Source organism: Sus scrofa, chromosome 1 (assembly GCF_000003025.6).
Source record: "Sus scrofa isolate TJ Tabasco breed Duroc chromosome 1, Sscrofa11.1, whole genome shotgun sequence".
NCBI lineage: Eukaryota > Metazoa > Chordata > Mammalia > Artiodactyla > Suidae > Sus > Sus scrofa.
Genome location: NC_010443.5, coordinates 121,311,414 through 121,328,714, shown reverse-complemented (window position 1 = coordinate 121,328,714; position 17,301 = coordinate 121,311,414). Strand labels below are relative to the sequence as shown.

General features: G+C 38.6%; 1 protein-coding gene across 5 annotated transcripts in view; it reads left to right on the top strand.

Moving 5' to 3' along the window:
• USP8 (ubiquitin specific peptidase 8) overlaps window positions 1-17,301 on the top strand; it is a 70,124-nt gene that overhangs the window by 47,440 nt on the left and 5,383 nt on the right. For 3 of the 5 annotated variants that reach the window (XM_021095635.1, XM_021095634.1, XM_021095657.1), the window contains 7 exons: window positions 5,418-5,504; window positions 7,339-7,416; window positions 7,989-8,251; window positions 10,384-10,596; window positions 11,313-11,523; window positions 13,329-13,565; window positions 15,465-15,607. In XM_021095635.1, coding sequence (XP_020951294.1) covers window positions 5,418-5,504; window positions 7,339-7,416; window positions 7,989-8,251; window positions 10,384-10,596; window positions 11,313-11,523; window positions 13,329-13,565; window positions 15,465-15,607 — 1,232 coding nt within the window. The remainder of the gene's footprint in view (window positions 1-5,417; window positions 5,505-7,338; window positions 7,417-7,988; window positions 8,252-10,383; window positions 10,597-11,312; window positions 11,524-13,328; window positions 13,566-15,464; window positions 15,608-17,301) is intronic. The other 2 variants (XM_021095647.1, XM_021095641.1) reach the window with 1 other exon arrangement.

The window sequence follows — 17,301 nt, the reverse complement described above, 5'->3', positions numbered from 1 at the left end:
GCTGATTCTACCCCTGGCCTTGCTCAGAGGGTCAGGGATCCAGCATTGCCCTGAGCTGTGGTATAGGTCACAGATGCAGCTCAGATCTGGTGTTGCTGTGGCTGTGGTATAGGCTGGCAGCTGTAGTTCTGATTGGACTCCTAGCCCGGGAACTTCCATATGCTGTGGGTGTGGCCCTAAAAAGCAAAAAAAAAAAAAAAAAAAAAAAAAAAAAATCACTAGGATTAGTCTAGTTATGATATGTGTCACAAAGAGATACATAGCTGTTGACTATATTCCCATACTGTATATTTCATCCCTGTGACTTTCCAACTGAAAGTTTGTACCTCTTGCTCTCCCTCACCTATTTCTTTCTCCCCCCAAGCCCTGCTCCTCCCCTCTGGCAACTACCTGTCCTCTGTATCTATAACTGTTTCTGTTTTATGTTTGTTCATTTGTTGTTTTTCAGATTACACATATGAATGAAATCATTCAGTATTTGTCTTTCTCAGCTGACTTATTTCACTTAGCGTGATACCCTCTTGTCCCATCCATGTTGTTGTAAATGGCAAGATATCATTCTTTTTTATGGCTAATACTCCATTGTACCACACATCTTCTTTATTCATTCATTTATTGATGGGCTTCTATACCTTGGCTATTATAAATAATGCTCCAGTGAACATAGGGGTGATATGTTTTTTCAAATTAATGTTTTGGTTTTCTTTAGACGTATACCATGGATCACATGGTAGTTCTATTTTTAATTTTTAAAGAAATCTCTATGCTGTTTTTCATAGCTGTTGCACCAATTTATATTCCCACCAGCAGTGTTCCAGGACTCCCTTTTCTCCACATCCTCATCAAAACTTGTCTTTTTGATAATAGCCATTCTGACAGGTGTAAAGTTATATTTCATTGTGGCTTTAATGTGCATTTCCCTGCTGACTAGTGACGTTGAGCATATTTTCACATGCCTGTCGGTCATCTTTGTATCTTCTTTGGAAAAATGACCATTAAGATTCTTTGCCCACTTTTTTACGGAGTTCCCTTTGTGGCGCAGTGGTTAATGAATCCGACTAGGAACCATGAGGTTGCGGGTTCGATCCCTGCCCTTGCTCAGTGGGTTAACGATCCAGCGTTGCCGTGAGCTGTGGTGTAGTTTGCAGACGCGGCTCGGATCCCGCGTTGCTGTGGCTCTGGCATAGGCTGGTGGCTACAGCTCTGATTCGATCCCTAGCCTGGGAACCTCCATATGCCGCGGGAGTGGCCCGAGAAATGGCAAAAAGACAAAAAAAAAAAAAAAAAAGATTCTTTGCCCATTTTTAAATCAGTTTTGTTTTTTTGATGTTGTTTCAAAGTCCTATGAATTCTTTGTATATTTTGGATATTAGTGCCTTATCAGATCTATTATTTGAAAATATCTTCTCCCACTTAGTAAGTGGCCTTTTCATTTTCTTGATGGTTTCCTTCTCTGTGCAGAAGCTTTTTAATTTGATGTAGTCCCATTTATTTTTGCTTTTGTTTCCTTTGCCTGAGGAGACCTGCAAAAAATATTATCAAGACCAGTGTCAAAGAGTGTACTATGTTTCCTTCTTGATGTTTTATGGTTTCAGGTCTTACATTTAAGTCTTTAATCCTTTTTTTTTTTTTTTTTTGTCTTTTTTTAAGGCTGCACCTGCAGCATATGAACATTCCCAGGCTAGGGGTCCAATCAGAGCTGAAGCCAGGGACCTACATCACAGCCACAGCCACAGCAATGTGCGATTCGAGCCATGTCTGCGACCTACACCACAGCTCACGGCAATGCCAGATCCTTAACCTACTGAGCAAGGCCAGGGATTGAACCCACAACCTCATGGTTCCTAGTGGGATTCGTTTCTGTTGCACCCTGATGGGAACTTCCTTTAATCCATTTAGAATTCATTTTTGTGCATGTCGTGAGTAGTCTAATTTGATTCTTTGTGTTTAGCTGTCCAGTTTATCCAAAACCATGTATTTGTTTACTTTTTTGCTTTTGGGGTTTTTTGTTTTACACCTTCTCTCTTGGTTTATTTTTAATATTAATAAAGTGTTAGTGCTCTTTAAATGTTGAACTTCATAATGCGTATATACTTTGAATTATTTTGTTCAATAAAAAGCATGGAAAGAAATTACATGCTTCCTTATGTAGCTCAAAGTCCTGATCCATCACTAACACCATTTATTGAAGAGGATCTCTTTTTCTCATTATATATTCTTCCTCCTTTATCATGGATTATTTGCCCAATTAAATGTGTGTTCATTTTTGGGTTCTCCATTTTGTTCAGCTGATCTGTATGTGTCTGTTTTTGTGTCAGTACCATACTGTTTTGATGACTGTGGGTTTGTAGTTAAAATCAGGGAGCATGGTTCCTCCAGTTCTCTTCTTCCTCAGGGTTGCTTTGGCTACTTGGGATCTTTCATGTTCCCATAAACATTTTATAATTATTTATTCTAGTTCTATGGAAAATGCTCTTGGTATTTTGATAGAGATTGCATTGAATGTGTAGATTGCCTTGTGTAGAATGGACATTTTAACAATAGTAATTCTTCCAATCCATGAACACATAATATGTGAACAGATAATATGTCTTTACATCTGTTTGAGTCATCTTCAGTTTCTTTCATCATTATCTTATAGTTTTCTAAGTACATGTCTTTTACCTCCTTAGTTAGGTTTATTCCTAGGTATTTTATTCTTTTTAATGCAATTGTAAGTGGGATGGTTTTCTTAATTTTTCTTTGTGATAGTTGATTGTTGGTTTATGGAAATGCAACAGATTTTGGTATATGAGTTTTGTATCCTGCACCTTTATTGAATTCATTGATGAATTGATGAGCTCTAGTAGTTTTTTGGTGGTGTCTTTAGGATTTTCTATTTTTAGTACCATGTCATCTTTAAACAAATGAGTTTTTATCATAGCAAGAACAGCGATAGCCCTTTTTACATTTCATGTAAATGGAAATATATTTTTGGTAGTATGAAAATGAATTCTGATGAAAAGTTAAATACTATCTTTTTTTTTTTTTTTTTTACTTTTTAGGGCTACACTTGTGGCATATGGAGGTTCCCAGGCTAGATGTTGAATCGGAGCTGTAGCAGCCAGCCTACATCACAGCCACAGCAATACAGGATCCAAGCTGTGTCTGTGACCTACACCACAGCTCAGGGCAACGCCAGATCCTTAACCCACTTAGCAAGGCCAGGGATTGAACCTGCGTCCTTATGTATTCTAGTCAGATTCATTAACTGCTGAGCCACAACAGAAAGTCTGAAATACTATCTTTATTGAACATTAATTTTCATACTTCTTAGGCACCAGTTCACACATATACCAAGATAACAATTCATATTAAGGCCACACTTATCCAGGGAACACTTAGCTGCTAACCATAACTATTAAAGATTCTTGTTGTGGTACAGCAGGTTAAGGATCTAGCTTTGTCTCTGTGGGGGCTTGGGTCACTGCTGAGGCATGGGTTTGATCTCCAGCTCTCACAGTGGATTAAGGATCTGATGTTGCCACAGCTGTGGCTTGGATTTGATCCCTGGCTTGGGAAATTGCATTTGCTGCAGGTGTGGCCAAAAAAAAAAAAAAAAAAATGCAGCTCCCATGCAGAAACCTTCTAGACACCCGAAGTGAGGGAAACGAAGCCCATGTTCTTAAATTTTTTAACTTTATTCATAGGAGAATCCAAAGTTAGGTGCTTTTACAGTTTAAATATCATTCATCATATAGCTGCTATATTCCAGGTATTTTTTTTCTAAATTATCTTACTTATTCTTCCTAATGTTAATTTTATGAGGTATTCAATTGACAAATGAAATTGAAGCTTAGAAGTTAAGTAATTTGCCTATAAATCCATATGCAGTTAAATTCCAAAGGTACTTTCTATCTTGATATCCATAGGGGCAGGCAGTCTTAAGAACTTAAAACATTCATATTTCTGGGGTCATTTAGAATAGATGCCAAACGTCCCACCTACAAATCTAAATTGCTCTGTGATGATCAAGTTTCCTTTTTTATGTTTCCTATAATGTTGCATTAATTATATGGTCATTTTAAAAGTAGGCAAAATACATAATTTATTCTGGAATACATTTTATTTAAATTATCATAACTTTAACAAGTTTTTACTATACTATAGTGGGGTTTTTTTGCTTTTTTTTTGTTTTGTTTTGTTTTGTTTTTTTGTTTTTTGTCCTTTTAGGGCTGCACCAGCAGCATATGGAGGTTCCCATGCTAGGGGTTGAATCGGAGCTCTTGCTGCTAGCCCATGCCAGAGCCACAGCAACGCCAGACCCGAGCTATCTCTGCAACTTACACCACAGCTCACGGCAGTGCCAGATCCTTAAAACCCACTGAGCAAGGCCAGGGATCGAACCCACAACCTCATGGTTCCTAGTCGGATTGGTTTCTGCTGCACCACCACAGGAACTCCTATAGTGTTTTTTTAATATAAAACTAAAGTGAATTTTTTAAAGAAACTGTAGTAAGTTCTAAGAGGTATAAAATGGATTTTTTGGATTTCCTGCTGTGGCACAGAGGGTTAATGATCTGGTATTGTCTCTGTGGCTTTGTGGCGTCAATCCCCAGCCCAGCACAATGGGTTAGGGATCCAGTGTTGCCACAGCTGTGGCATAGGTTGCAGCTGTGGCTTGGATTTGATCCCCGGCCTGGGAATTTCCATATGCCACAGGTGCAGCTGAAAAAGTAAATAACTAAATGAAAATAAAATGGGTTTTGCATTTTTGAATATTGCTTTGTATGAAATTCTATAATCTCTTCATTCTCTTTAATACTTATTGATTTTAGAGCATGACCACTTTCAAGGTAACCAAAATCATAAGATACTTAAATAAAAGGATAGTGTTTATGGAGGCCATGATTTACATCTTTTTCTCCCAAACTGATTCATCAGAGTTTCTTAGCTCTTTACCTTTTGTGTTAAGAAATGCCATATGGGCCCTACCACCTTTAATTAAAATATCTCATTTCACAATAAAATCAAACTCTTCAGGAGCTCCCATGGCGGCACAACAGAAACAAATCTGACTAAAACCATGAGTTTGCAGGTTCGATCCCTGGCCTCACTTAGTGGGTTAAGGATCTGGCGTTGCCGTGAGCTGTGGCATAGGTCTCAGATGCGGCTCAGATCTGGCATTGCTGTGGCTGTGGTGTAAGCTGACAGCTGTAGCTCTGATTGGACCCTCCATATGCCACAAGTGCGGCCCTAAAAACAAAACAAAACAAAAAGATATATATATATATAACTCTTCAGAGCCTCTTTTTTTGTTTTGTTTTTTTTCTTTGTACTTTCAGTCTGATGGATTTGCTTGTATTAGCTAGTTATAGGTAGGTTTATATTGAAGGAAAGTTAGTCTTATTTCACTTCTGATTTTAATAATTTTACAGCTTGTTAAGATTAAAGGACAGCCAGAAAGTGGAATTCTAAAAACTGGAACTTTTAGAGAGAATACGGAAGACACCGAAAGAAATAAAGTAAGCAGTGGTTCATTGGGGGGAAAACATAGATTATAACCATGCAGTCCTCTCTCTACCATATCCTCATCCTTCATCTTAAGATCTCTGAGGGAATTTTTGCATTCTTTGGTAGCTTTTTTGTTTGTTTTTACATGACTGATCCATTTATATGCTAAAGGGAATAGATGCTTGTCTTCCTATTTAAAGAATAATGTATATTCTAACCATTTTCTGAAATTGAAAGATGCTTATTAGGCCTTACTGTATGATCCATCAATTCTACTTCTGGACATACACCCAAAAGGATTGAAAGTAAAGAGTTTCCATTGTTGCTCAGCAGAAACAAAGCCTACTAGTATCCAGGAGGATGCGGGTTCAATCCCTGGGCTCGCTCAGTGGGCTAAGGATCCAGCATTGCTGTGAGCTGTGACATGGCTTGGATCCCGCATTGCTGTGGCTGTGGCATAGGCTGGTAGCTGCAGCTCTGATTTGCCCCCCAGCCTGGGAACTTCCATATGCTGAGGATGCAGCTCTAAAAAAAAAAAGACAAAAAAAAAAAAAAAGGATTGAAAGTGGATTCATTCTCAAAATACATTTATACACCTATGTTCATAGAGTATTATTCATAATAGCCAAAGAATGAAGCAACCCAAATATCTATTAACAGATGAATATATTAAAAATGTAGTGTGTACATAAAATGGAATATTATTCAGCCTTAAAAAAGCAGTTCTGACATGGGTGAACCTTGAAGACATTATGCTAAATTAAACAAGCCCAGTCACAAGAGGAAAAATGTTCTTTGATTCCATTTATATAGGGTACTTAAAACAGTTAAATTCATAGAGACAGGAAGTACAGTGGTGGTTGCCAGGGACCTTAGGAAGAGTCAGGAGTTGTTTAAATGGGTACAGAGTTTCAGTTTTGCAAGATGAAGAGACCTTTGGAGATTGGTAGCACAGCAACATGACTGTACTTAATGCCACTTACCTGTACATGAAAAAATGGTCAAGATGGTAAATTTTATGTTATGTATATTTCATCACAATTTAAAATTTAGGCCTTTGTAAGACATCTTTGCTTTCTTTTATTTAAGAGCTTTCTTGAGGTATAATTTGCATCTCATAGAATTTACCCATTTTTAGTGTACAGTTCAGTGATTTCAGTTTGGAGTTGTGAAATATTTTTGACTTAGTCCAGTTTTAGAACATTTCCATTACACCAGCAAGGTCTCTGTGCCTGGTCATAGTCACTCCCCACTCCTGCCTTTCAGCCCAGGCAACCATGAATCTAATCTTTTGTCTCCATAGATTTGCCTCCTAGGCATTTCATATAACTGAAACATATGCATATATAGTCTTTTGTATATGTCTTCTTTTGAATTTTTTGAGATTCATCTATATTGTACCATATATTAGTTGCTTACTCCTTTTGTTGCTGAGTGTAGTATTCCCTTGTGTGGATATACCACATTTGATGGATCTTGGATTGCTTCTGCTTTGGGCTGTTAGGAATAATGCTGCTATGAACATTTGCATCCAAGTCTTTGTGTAGAAATATATTTTCATTTCTTTTGGGTTGACACTTAGAAATGAATTGTCTTTACATTTTTGGATCTTTTTAGAAAAAGTGTTAAAAGCCACCATCATTATAAGCTTGTGCACACACACTCCTTCCCCTTGCTGTGACAGTTTTCAGCCTTTGAGAAAGCATGTATGTTTCCTCATCTTTGAACTTGTTTTAAAAAGGATTTAGGGCAGCCAGCATAGGCTTTTTGGTTCTTTAGTGTACCAGCAGCTTAAGTTTGTATATGACAAAATTTAATTTAAAAACAATTTTTTTTTTAAACTAGACTCGAGAGCCTTTGACAAGAGCACGAAGTGAAGAAATGGGGAGGATCGTACCAGGACTGCCTTCAGGCTGGGCCAAGGTAAAACTAAAAATTTGCGTAGAAATAAATAACATGGTCACTGTTTTTGCTTGTTTGTTTTTCGGCCACACTGTGGCAAGTGAAAATCCCTGGGCCAGGGATTGAACCCACGCCACAGCAGTGACCCAAAACACAATGGTGACAGTGCCAGATCCTTAACCTGCTGCACCCCAAGAGAACTCCACATTGTCACTGTTTTTTTTTTTTGTTTTTGTTTTTTAAAAACTCATTTGTTTACTCTGCATCTTCTCTAATGCAGAGTTGATTCTGTTTCTTCGTTATAGAAGACATAATTCATTTCTCTAATTACAGCAGGGTTATATTTCTCAATATCCAGTCTGGGATTCTGGCCACAATATGAGCATCCTGGCATTTGTCATTTAGAAACAGTGTATCACTTTAAAACTTAAAGTTCTTTGGAAGTTGAATTGTAAAAGTGATTATCACCATTTTATTGAAATTGTTTTAATCCAAAAGTAAATTTAGCAGTGGAATACTTTTGATTTTTGTTGTTGTTGTTGTTGTTCACCTAACATTCATTGTTTTGATCTGTTTTTCTTCCCTCATCTAAGTTTCTTGATCCCATCACTGGAACTTTTCGTTACTATCATTCACCCACCAATACTGTTCATATGTATCCACCGGAAATGGCTCCTTCATCTGCGCCTCCTTCCACCCCTCCAACTCATAAAGCCAAGCCACAGATACCTGCTGAGCGGGACAGGGAACCATCCAAACTGAAGCGCTCCTACTCCTCCCCAGATATAACCCAGGCCATCCAAGAGGAAGAGAAGAGGAGGCCAACAGTGACACCAACAGTTAATCGGGAAAACAAGTAAGTTTATCCTAACTCCTGGAAACAGAATAATCTGCTATATTTGAAAACTTTTACTGTAAACCTATCAGCTTCCTAATGTTAGGGAGTCAGAAATTTCTGTGGATGGATATCCCAGCTGTTTTTGTGTACTGTAGAGGAAAAAAAGTGTTAAATGCATTAAATATGCTTGGTTTTTCTTCCAAATGCTAACTTAAATATATCACAGAAGTTTATCATAAGTATTAACATAGACATAAAGGTATACAGCTTGTTACATTTTAAGGGAGCATGCCAGACTATCTAGATGTTGTTCATAAACTTCCTGTGATTCTGTCTCCCTTTGAGGACCATAATTTATAGGATTTTTGAGTATGTCTGGTTGCAGCTCTCAAATTCCCACCTTTTTCTAAAACTCAGCCAGTAACATGGGAAAACATTTATGTAGTATTAAAATAATTGGCATTGTGCTGTATATCAACTTCTAATCTTTATTCTGTTCTCTTTTCCTTTGTTGCTTTTCTGTTACTCTATTCACAAGTGATGATCAGTAGGTTCATTTAAGTTTCCCCAAACAGTATCTCACTTAGATGTATTCCTGGCTTTATCCCTTCTATTGAATACCCTAATGCTCCCGGCTTATGATTGGTAAGGTTATGAGAAGATAGTTACTTGTACTTACACTTTTGATCATTAATTTTAAGGGATGTAAACTAGATGGACGTGAAAATAAATGGATTTTTCTGTTTGTAATATACATTCTCTTAATTGCTAAGGAATTCTAATAACTAGGCTATCTTTTTGGCCCCTTTAGTAACTAACACTTCCCCCTGAAAACTTACCCTGCTAGGTGGGGAGTTACCTCGAGGAGATTTTGTAAATTTTATAAATGTAGTTATAGATTGTAGGGCCCACTATTAAAACTGGTAAGATTTAATTCCTTCTTGAGTCATCATTCTTAATAAAGTTTGTTAATTTTAAGTTAAAAACTAGCATATGCAGTTTTTTATATGTACTGAACAGAGCATATGAGTGCATACACCTGAGATGTGTAAAGAAAAGCTAACTGAAATATAGTTAAATCTGTTCTCAGTATTCCTTTCAGAGGTGGAAATATGCTTAGGATTGATCATAAAAGACTTATCAAGGAGGAGTTTTCTTAATGCTGTAGCAATTCTAGAAGTTCCACATGTAAGTCAAGTACACTAAAGTAACAAAAGTCTTAGAGGCATCCCCTATTCCAGTGCTGTGCACTAGATATGTAGGTGGAAACATTCTGTATATGTGCTATCCAGTATGGCAGTGGCTATTTTGAATTGTGGCTGGTGTAACTAAACAGCTGAATTTTATTTATTTTTATTTTTTATTTTTGGTTTTTAAGGCCACACCTGCAGCATATGGAAGTTCCCAGACTAGTGGTCGAATCAGAGCTGGAGCTGCGGGCCTATACCACAGACACAGCAACACAGGATCCAAGCCACATCTGCAACCTGCACCAGAGCTGAGAGCAATGCTGGATCCTTAACCCACTGAGCAAGTCCAGGGATTGAATCCACATCCTTAGGGATACTAGTTGGGCTCATTACCACCGAGCCACAACCAGGACTTCCAGTAGCTGAATTTTAAATTTTATTTTAAATTTATGCAGCCACCTGTGGCTAGCAGCTACTACCAAATTTGTCAGCACGGCTCTAGACTTTAGGTTCTAGTACCCAAATAACCTCTGCCTCCTTGATAAATACTCCACAATGATAAATAGATATGCCTATTCTGATTCCTTATTTGGCATTCTGGTCAAATTTAATATTTGATAGTGCTGAACGTCCTGGGATCATTTAAAGAAGTCTGAAAGGGCCTTCTCTAATGGAAGACTACCTGGTCATGAGAAGCCAGAGAGTCTATCTCACTGTATTTGTAAAAATTACCATGAACTCATATGAGAGGTTAAAGGTATTTGTTTCATGGGAGGGTCATAGAATATAATGAGTGTTACCTAGATACTGAATGTCCTCTAAGACCCAGATCCTTATAAGTATTGGTAGGATTACTGTGTACTGTGGTACAGATGCTGAAGTTTGCTGCCCTTTGTAGTGTGAACTTTCATTTCACATGCTGTGCATTTTAAGGTATCTTGAACACTTTTTCTTCCTTAGGCCAACAAGCTACCCTAAAGCTGAGATCACAAGGCTTTCTGCTTCTCAGATTCGAAACCTGAATCCTGTTTTTGGAGGATCTGGACCAGCTCTCACTGGACTTCGTAATTTAGGAAATACTTGTTACATGAACTCAATACTCCAGTGCCTATGTAATGCTCCACATTTGGCTGATTATTTCAACCGCAACTGTTATCAGGAAGATATTAATAGGTAAAGAAACTTCATACTTTTTGCTATATAATACTAAAAGAGTGATCTAATCACACTTCCTTGCCACCCAGTTCCAGAGATCTCAAATTAGGAAAGAGGAAAATATCTTTATTCTTAAGAACAATGTAGAGGAGTTCCCATCGTGGCTCAGCGGTAACGAACCCGACTAGTATTCATGAAGATGTGGGTTTGATCCCTGGGCTCATTCAGTAGGATAAGGATCTGGCGTTGCTGTGAGCTATGGTATAGGTCGCAGATGCAGCTTGGATCCCTGTTGCTGTAGCTGTGGTGTAGCCCAGCAACTGTAGCTCTGATTCAGTGCCTGGCCTGGGAACTCCCATATGCCACATGTGCAGCCCTAAAAATATAAAAAAAAATAAAAAATAAAAAATATATATAGAGAAAAGCTTCCTTTGATTGGTAAAGGACAGACAGGAAAGGAATAGTGCAACAAGGCAGAACCTTACTGTCAAACTGGAGCTTGTTGATAAGGAAGAGGAGACTCTGCAGGGCTGGCCCCCAAAAGAAACAAGTTGGAGGGTTGTAATCTAAGTAAGATCAGGTAAGTATTTAGTAATAAACTTATGAATAAGTATCTTAGTGTAGGGTCATATATTACAGTATGTGAATAATCTTGATAACAAGAATCCACTGTTCCTTGGCTTTTTATAATTTCCTTTATTGTTTCTTTTGTAACATTAATTTTATTTGCAAAGGTCAAATTTGTTGGGACATAAAGGTGAAGTAGCAGAAGAATTTGGCATAATCATGAAAGCCCTGTGGACAGGACAGTACAGGTATATCAGTCCAAAAGACTTCAAAATCACCATTGGCAAGATCAATGACCAATTTGCTGGATACAGCCAGCAAGATTCACAAGAACTGCTTCTGTTCCTGATGGATGGTCTCCATGAAGATCTTAATAAAGTAAGAAATTTGATTTTTCTAAGTTACACAGGTTCTTTAGGCTTTTTTTACCAATGTATTCATAGCAATTTAAAATTATAGTTGGCAGAGTTTCCATTGTGGCTCAGCAGGTTAAGGACCCAACATTGTCTCTGTGAGGATTCAGGTTTGATCCCAGGCCTGGCTCATTGGGTTAAGGATCTAGTGCTGCCACAAGCTGTGGCGCAGACGTCAGCTGCAGCTCCAACTCAACCCCAAGCTGGGGAACTTCTGTATGCTGCAGGTGTAGCCATAAAAAGAAAAATAAAAAATCAGAGTTGGTAATTGTTACATGCTAAAGTATTCAAATCTAGGCAGTTCCCGTCATGGCTCAGTGGTTAACAAATCCGACTAGGAACCATGAGGTTGCGGGTTCGATCCCTGGCCTTGCTCGGTGGGTTAAGGATCCAGTGTTGCCGTGAGCTGTGGTGTATGTCGTAGACGTGCCTTGGATCCCACATTGCTGTGGCTGTGGTGTAGGCCAGTGGCTACAGCTCCAATTCAACCCCTAGCTTGGGAACCTCCATATGCCGCAGGAGTGGCCCTAGAAAAGGCAAAAAGACAAAAAATAAATAAATAAATAAATAAATAATAAAGTATTCAAATCTAGTGTCTTTGTACTATGGCATGGAACTTTAAAATAAATATTTGTAATAGGTCTAATATTTGAAAGGAAGTGTATACAATTTGTATTTATTTACTAAAATGTTTGCAGGTTGTATTATTTTGAGAAATTTGTAACTATTGTGTAAATTTGTAAAAATAGTTGTTGGAGATATTATGACCACATGACCAAGTGATCCATGCAAAAAGTTATTACTGATGCATCTATTGCTACATAAATATCTTTTTTTTTTTTTTTTAGGGTCACACTCACAGCATATGGAAGTTCCCAGGCTAGGGGGTCAAAACAGAGCTGTAGCCACCCACGATCTGAGACACATCTGCGACCTGCACCACAGCTCATAGCAATGCCAGAACCTTCAACCCACAGAGCAAGGCCAGGGATCAAACCCATGTCCTCATGGATACTAGTTGGATTTGTTTCCACTGAGCCACAACAGAAACTCCAATAACTAATCTTTATCTCTGTATATTATGGATTTTTTTTTTTTTTTTTTTTTTTTTTCCTCTTTGGCCGCACTCATGACATGCTGAAGTTTTGAGGTCAGGTATCAAACCCTTGCCACAACAGTGACTGGAGCCACAGCAGTGACAATGCTGGATCCTTAACCTGCTGTGCCACCAGGGGACTCCTGTGTCTTCTTTTTAGTACCAAGCTGTCCTCTCTCTTTCAGATACCTTTGGGATAGCCTTACCAACAAATACACACACACACACACACACACACACACACACACACACACACACACACGTATATACATATACGTATATATGTATGTGCATAAATATACGCATGTTGTGTGTATCTATATGTGTATTTGTATGTGGAGACAGAATATCCATGTAATAAGGCAGAACCCAGAATAACATGTTTTATTGTTGCCCTTTCTCTTCTCAAAAGATTTTTCAGCTTTTTAAATAAAAATTTATTAAGAGATTACAATAAGTTGCACCCTTTTGATAAAGTGGGTTTTGGTTTTCTGGAAAGTTTTTTTTGTTTTTTTTTTGTTTTTTTTTTTGGTAGCACTTGAGATTAGCACTCCCTTAAGGAGAGCACCAGAAGTGTTCCTAAGTCTCAAAGTGTTTATATTTAATATACTCTTTTCAATTTTATATAAATGTTGACTTGAGATATTAATATAGAATTTAAATCTTATTTCCAGGCTGATAATCGGAAGAGACATAAAGAAGAAAATAATGATCATCTTGATGACTTTAAAGCTGCAGAATATGCTTGGCAGAAACACAAGCAGCTCAATGAATCTATCATTGTTGCACTTTTTCAGGGTCAGTTTAAATCCACAGTACAGTGCCTCACTTGTCACAAAAAGTCTAGGACATTTGAGGCCTTCATGTATTTGTCTCTACCACTAGCATCTACAAGTAAATGTACATTACAGGTAAGTTTAAAATTGAGAGAAAGTGATTTGTTGAAGAAAAATTTTGCTTATACGGTATACTTTATTCAGCAGTTTATTTCTGTTCTTTTTTTTTTTTTTTTTTTTTCCTGTACTGGCAGCATGCAAAAGTTCTTGGGCCAGGAATTGAACCAGTGCCACAGCAGTGACAATGCCATATCCCAAACCCTTCGTGCTACCAGGGAATTCCTATCTCTGTTCATTACCCCGTAAACATTTTATAGGCTAAAACTCAAACAAAAATTTTGTTTTAACTAGGCCTGTATAAGTTAAATTAGCTTTAAAAAATAAAGAATATTCCTTTTTTCTTGTTTTGCTTTTTAGGGCCACACCTGCAGCATTTGGAAGTTTGGGCTACAGGTTGAATCGGAGTTGCAGCTGCCGGCCTACACAACAGACACAGCAACGCAGGATCCAGGCCATGTCTGTGACCTACACCACAGCTCACAGCAATGCCAGATCTTTAACCCACTAAGCAAGGCCAGGGATCAGACCTGCATCCTCATGGATACTAATCCAGTTTGTTACTGCTGAGCCACAACGGGAACTCCTGAAATGTTCCTTTTTAAGATATTTTCCTATTAAATATTCTTTTAGAGTTGATAATAGTTTTTTTCGAAGTATAGTTGATTTAGGAGTTACCATTGTGGTGCAGCAGAAATGAATCTGACTAGCAACTGTGAGGTTGCAGGTTCAATCCCTGGCCTCAATCAATGTGTTAAGGATCCAGTGTTGCCATGAGCTGTGGTGTAGGTTGCAGATGCGGCTCGGATCCTCCGTTGCTATGGCTGTGGCAGAGACTGAAGGCTGTAGCTCTGATTTTACCACTAGTCTGGGAACCTCCATATGCCATGGGTTTGGCCCTATAACAAAAACAAAAACAAAAAACCCGAAAGGCAAAGTATAGTTGATTTACAGTGTTGTGTCAATTTCTGCTTATATAGCAAAGTGACCCAATTGTACATATATAGACATTCTTTTTCTCATATTCCATCATGATCTATCACAAAAGATTAGGTGTAGTTCCCTGTGCTGTACAGTGGGATCTCAATTGCTTATCCATTGTAAATGTAATAGTTTGCATCTCCATAATAATGTTTTTTAAAGTTTGATTTTATTGAAAAAAAAGTTTTAAAAGTTAATTGGGTTGCTGCAAGCTACAGCATAGGTTGCAGATGCGGCTCACATCTGGTGTGGCTGTGCAATAGGCCAGCAGCTGCAGCTCCAATTTGATCCCCAGCCTAGGAACTTCCATATGCCGAAGGTGTAGCCCTAAAAAGAAAAAAAAAAGTTAATTTGTAGTTCCCTGGTGGCTCAGCAGATTAAGGATCCTGCATTGTCACTGCTGTGTCTCAGGTTGCTGCTGTGGTGCAGGTTTGATCCCTGGCCTGGGAACATACACATGCTATGGGTGAGGCCAAAAAAAAAAAGTTAATTTGGAAAATTGTATGTTGACTTTAATTTAGGTCCACTTTTTCTAAGAATCTGCTCTTCATGGTGGTATCAAATAAATACCTGTCTTGTACACAAGAGCAGTGTAACTTAGAGAACTTGTTGAGAACTTTGGTGTTAACTCCCTCAAAGTCCTTTCTTCCAGCATAACTTCCTGAGCCACCAGGTGGAAGTCCTTCCTCAGTTCTTTCAGGACATGCAGGGCTTCTTCCCTCCACCATAGGCAGCACTACCACTCATTAAACTTTTTGTCATTGTCAGCTCCCATCTGTGCTTCTCACTAGATCGTAAACTTTGTGGGGGGCAGGACCTGTTTTGTAATAGTTGACTCTTGTATTCCTCATTCTTGCCCAAGTATACTGAATAGGTGCTTTGTGATACAGTGTTGAAGAAATGAATTAAGTACATTTTACTTGTTTTTGCCACCAGGATTGCCTTAGATTATTTTCCAAAGAAGAAAAACTCACAGATAACAACAGGTTTTACTGCAGTCATTGCAGAGCTCGACGGGATTCCCTAAAAAAGATAGAAATCTGGAAGTTGCCACCTGTACTTTTAGTGCATCTGAAACGGTATGGTACACTTTAGATGAAGGAATTCTAAGTCTATTTATTCTAAACACTTTTGTATTGCCTGCTTAGGGTGTTTAACAAAGGAAGATTATCTGCTTAGAATATCTCTAGGGGGAGTTCCCGCTTTGGTGCAGCAGGGTAATTATCCAGCTTGTCTTTCTGGAGGCATGGGTTTGATCCCCTGCCCAGTGCCTTAGGTTAAGAATCTGGCGTTGCCACAGCTGTGGCATAGGTCAGAGCTCCAGCTCGGATTTGATCCTTGGCCCAGGAACTTCCATATGCTGCTAGTGTGGCTGAAAAAAAAAATAAAAAGGATATCTCTAAGGAAATAAGGCAGAAACTAGAGTGATGAAACTCTAGTTCACCTTAGTGTTTGTAATAACAGAGCAAAATGACAGCACCACTTTTTCATGTTATTCCATCTTTAAAAATCAATGAAAGTAAAACATTTCAAATGTAAAAATTTTAAATCATTACAAAACATTCAGTGAAAATACAGAAATAATGTTATATTGTATAACTAATACATTAGCAGATAAAATATCTTATTTAAACAAAGATTTAATACAGTGCTGGAAATGAAATACATAAGTTTTTTAACAGTGTGATTTTTAAAGCTAAAATGTTAAGGAAGCCATTGTAGAGTGCAGGCATATTTTTGTCCAGATGTTTCCAGCCAATGAAAAAGATCTGGCCCTATAGCAGTAGAAGAGTAGTGGCAGGAGTTCCCATTGTGGGGCAATGAAACAAATCCAGCTAGTATCCATGAGGACTTGGGTTTGATCCCTGGCCTTACTCAGTGGGGTTAAGGATCCGGTGTTGCTGTGAGCTGTGGTGTAGGTCACAGACATGGCTTGGAGTCCCTGTGGCTGTGGTGTAGGCTGGTTGCTGCAGCTCCGATTAGACCCCTAACCTGGGAACCTCCATGTGCCTTGGGTGCAGCCCTAAAAAGCAAAAACAAAAACAAGAGTAGTGGCAAGAGAGTTATAAAGCATGCCAGGTCTTCTGCTGTGATTCTTTGTCTTTGTGGTAACCACCTGTGGAGTAATAACTTCGAGTCATTTTTTGGAAAAACTTTTTTTTTTTTTTTTGTCTTTTGCCCTTTTGGGGCCGCACCCATGGCATATGGAGGGAGGCGAGGCCAGGGATCAAACCTGAAACCTCATGGTTCCTAGCCTGATTTGTTTCTGCTGTACCACAACGGGAAATCCTGGAAAAACTTTTTTTTTTTTTTGGCTGCATCAGTGGCATGCAGAAGTTCCCAGGCCACGGATCGAATCCAAGCCACAGCAGTGACAATGCTAAGTCCTTAACCACAAGGCCACCAGGGAACACCTAGATGAACTTTAAAAATTTTATCTTGGAGTTCCCGTCGTGGCCCACTGGTTAACGAATCCGACTAGGAGCCATGAGGTTGCAGGTTCGGCCCCTGGCCTTGCTCAGTGGGTTAAGGATCTGGCGTTGCTGTGAGCTGTGGTGTAGGTCACAGACGCGGCTCGGATCCTGCGTTGCTCTGACTCTGGCGTAGGCCAGCGGCTACAGCTCCGATTCAACCCCTAGCCTGGGAACCTTCATATGCCACGGGAGTGGCCCAAGAAATGGCAGAAAGACAAAAAAAAAAAAAAAAAAAAAAAAAAAAAAAAGTCTTATCTTTATTGAGAGCTCTAATATTTGTTTCAAAGAAAGGATTTCTT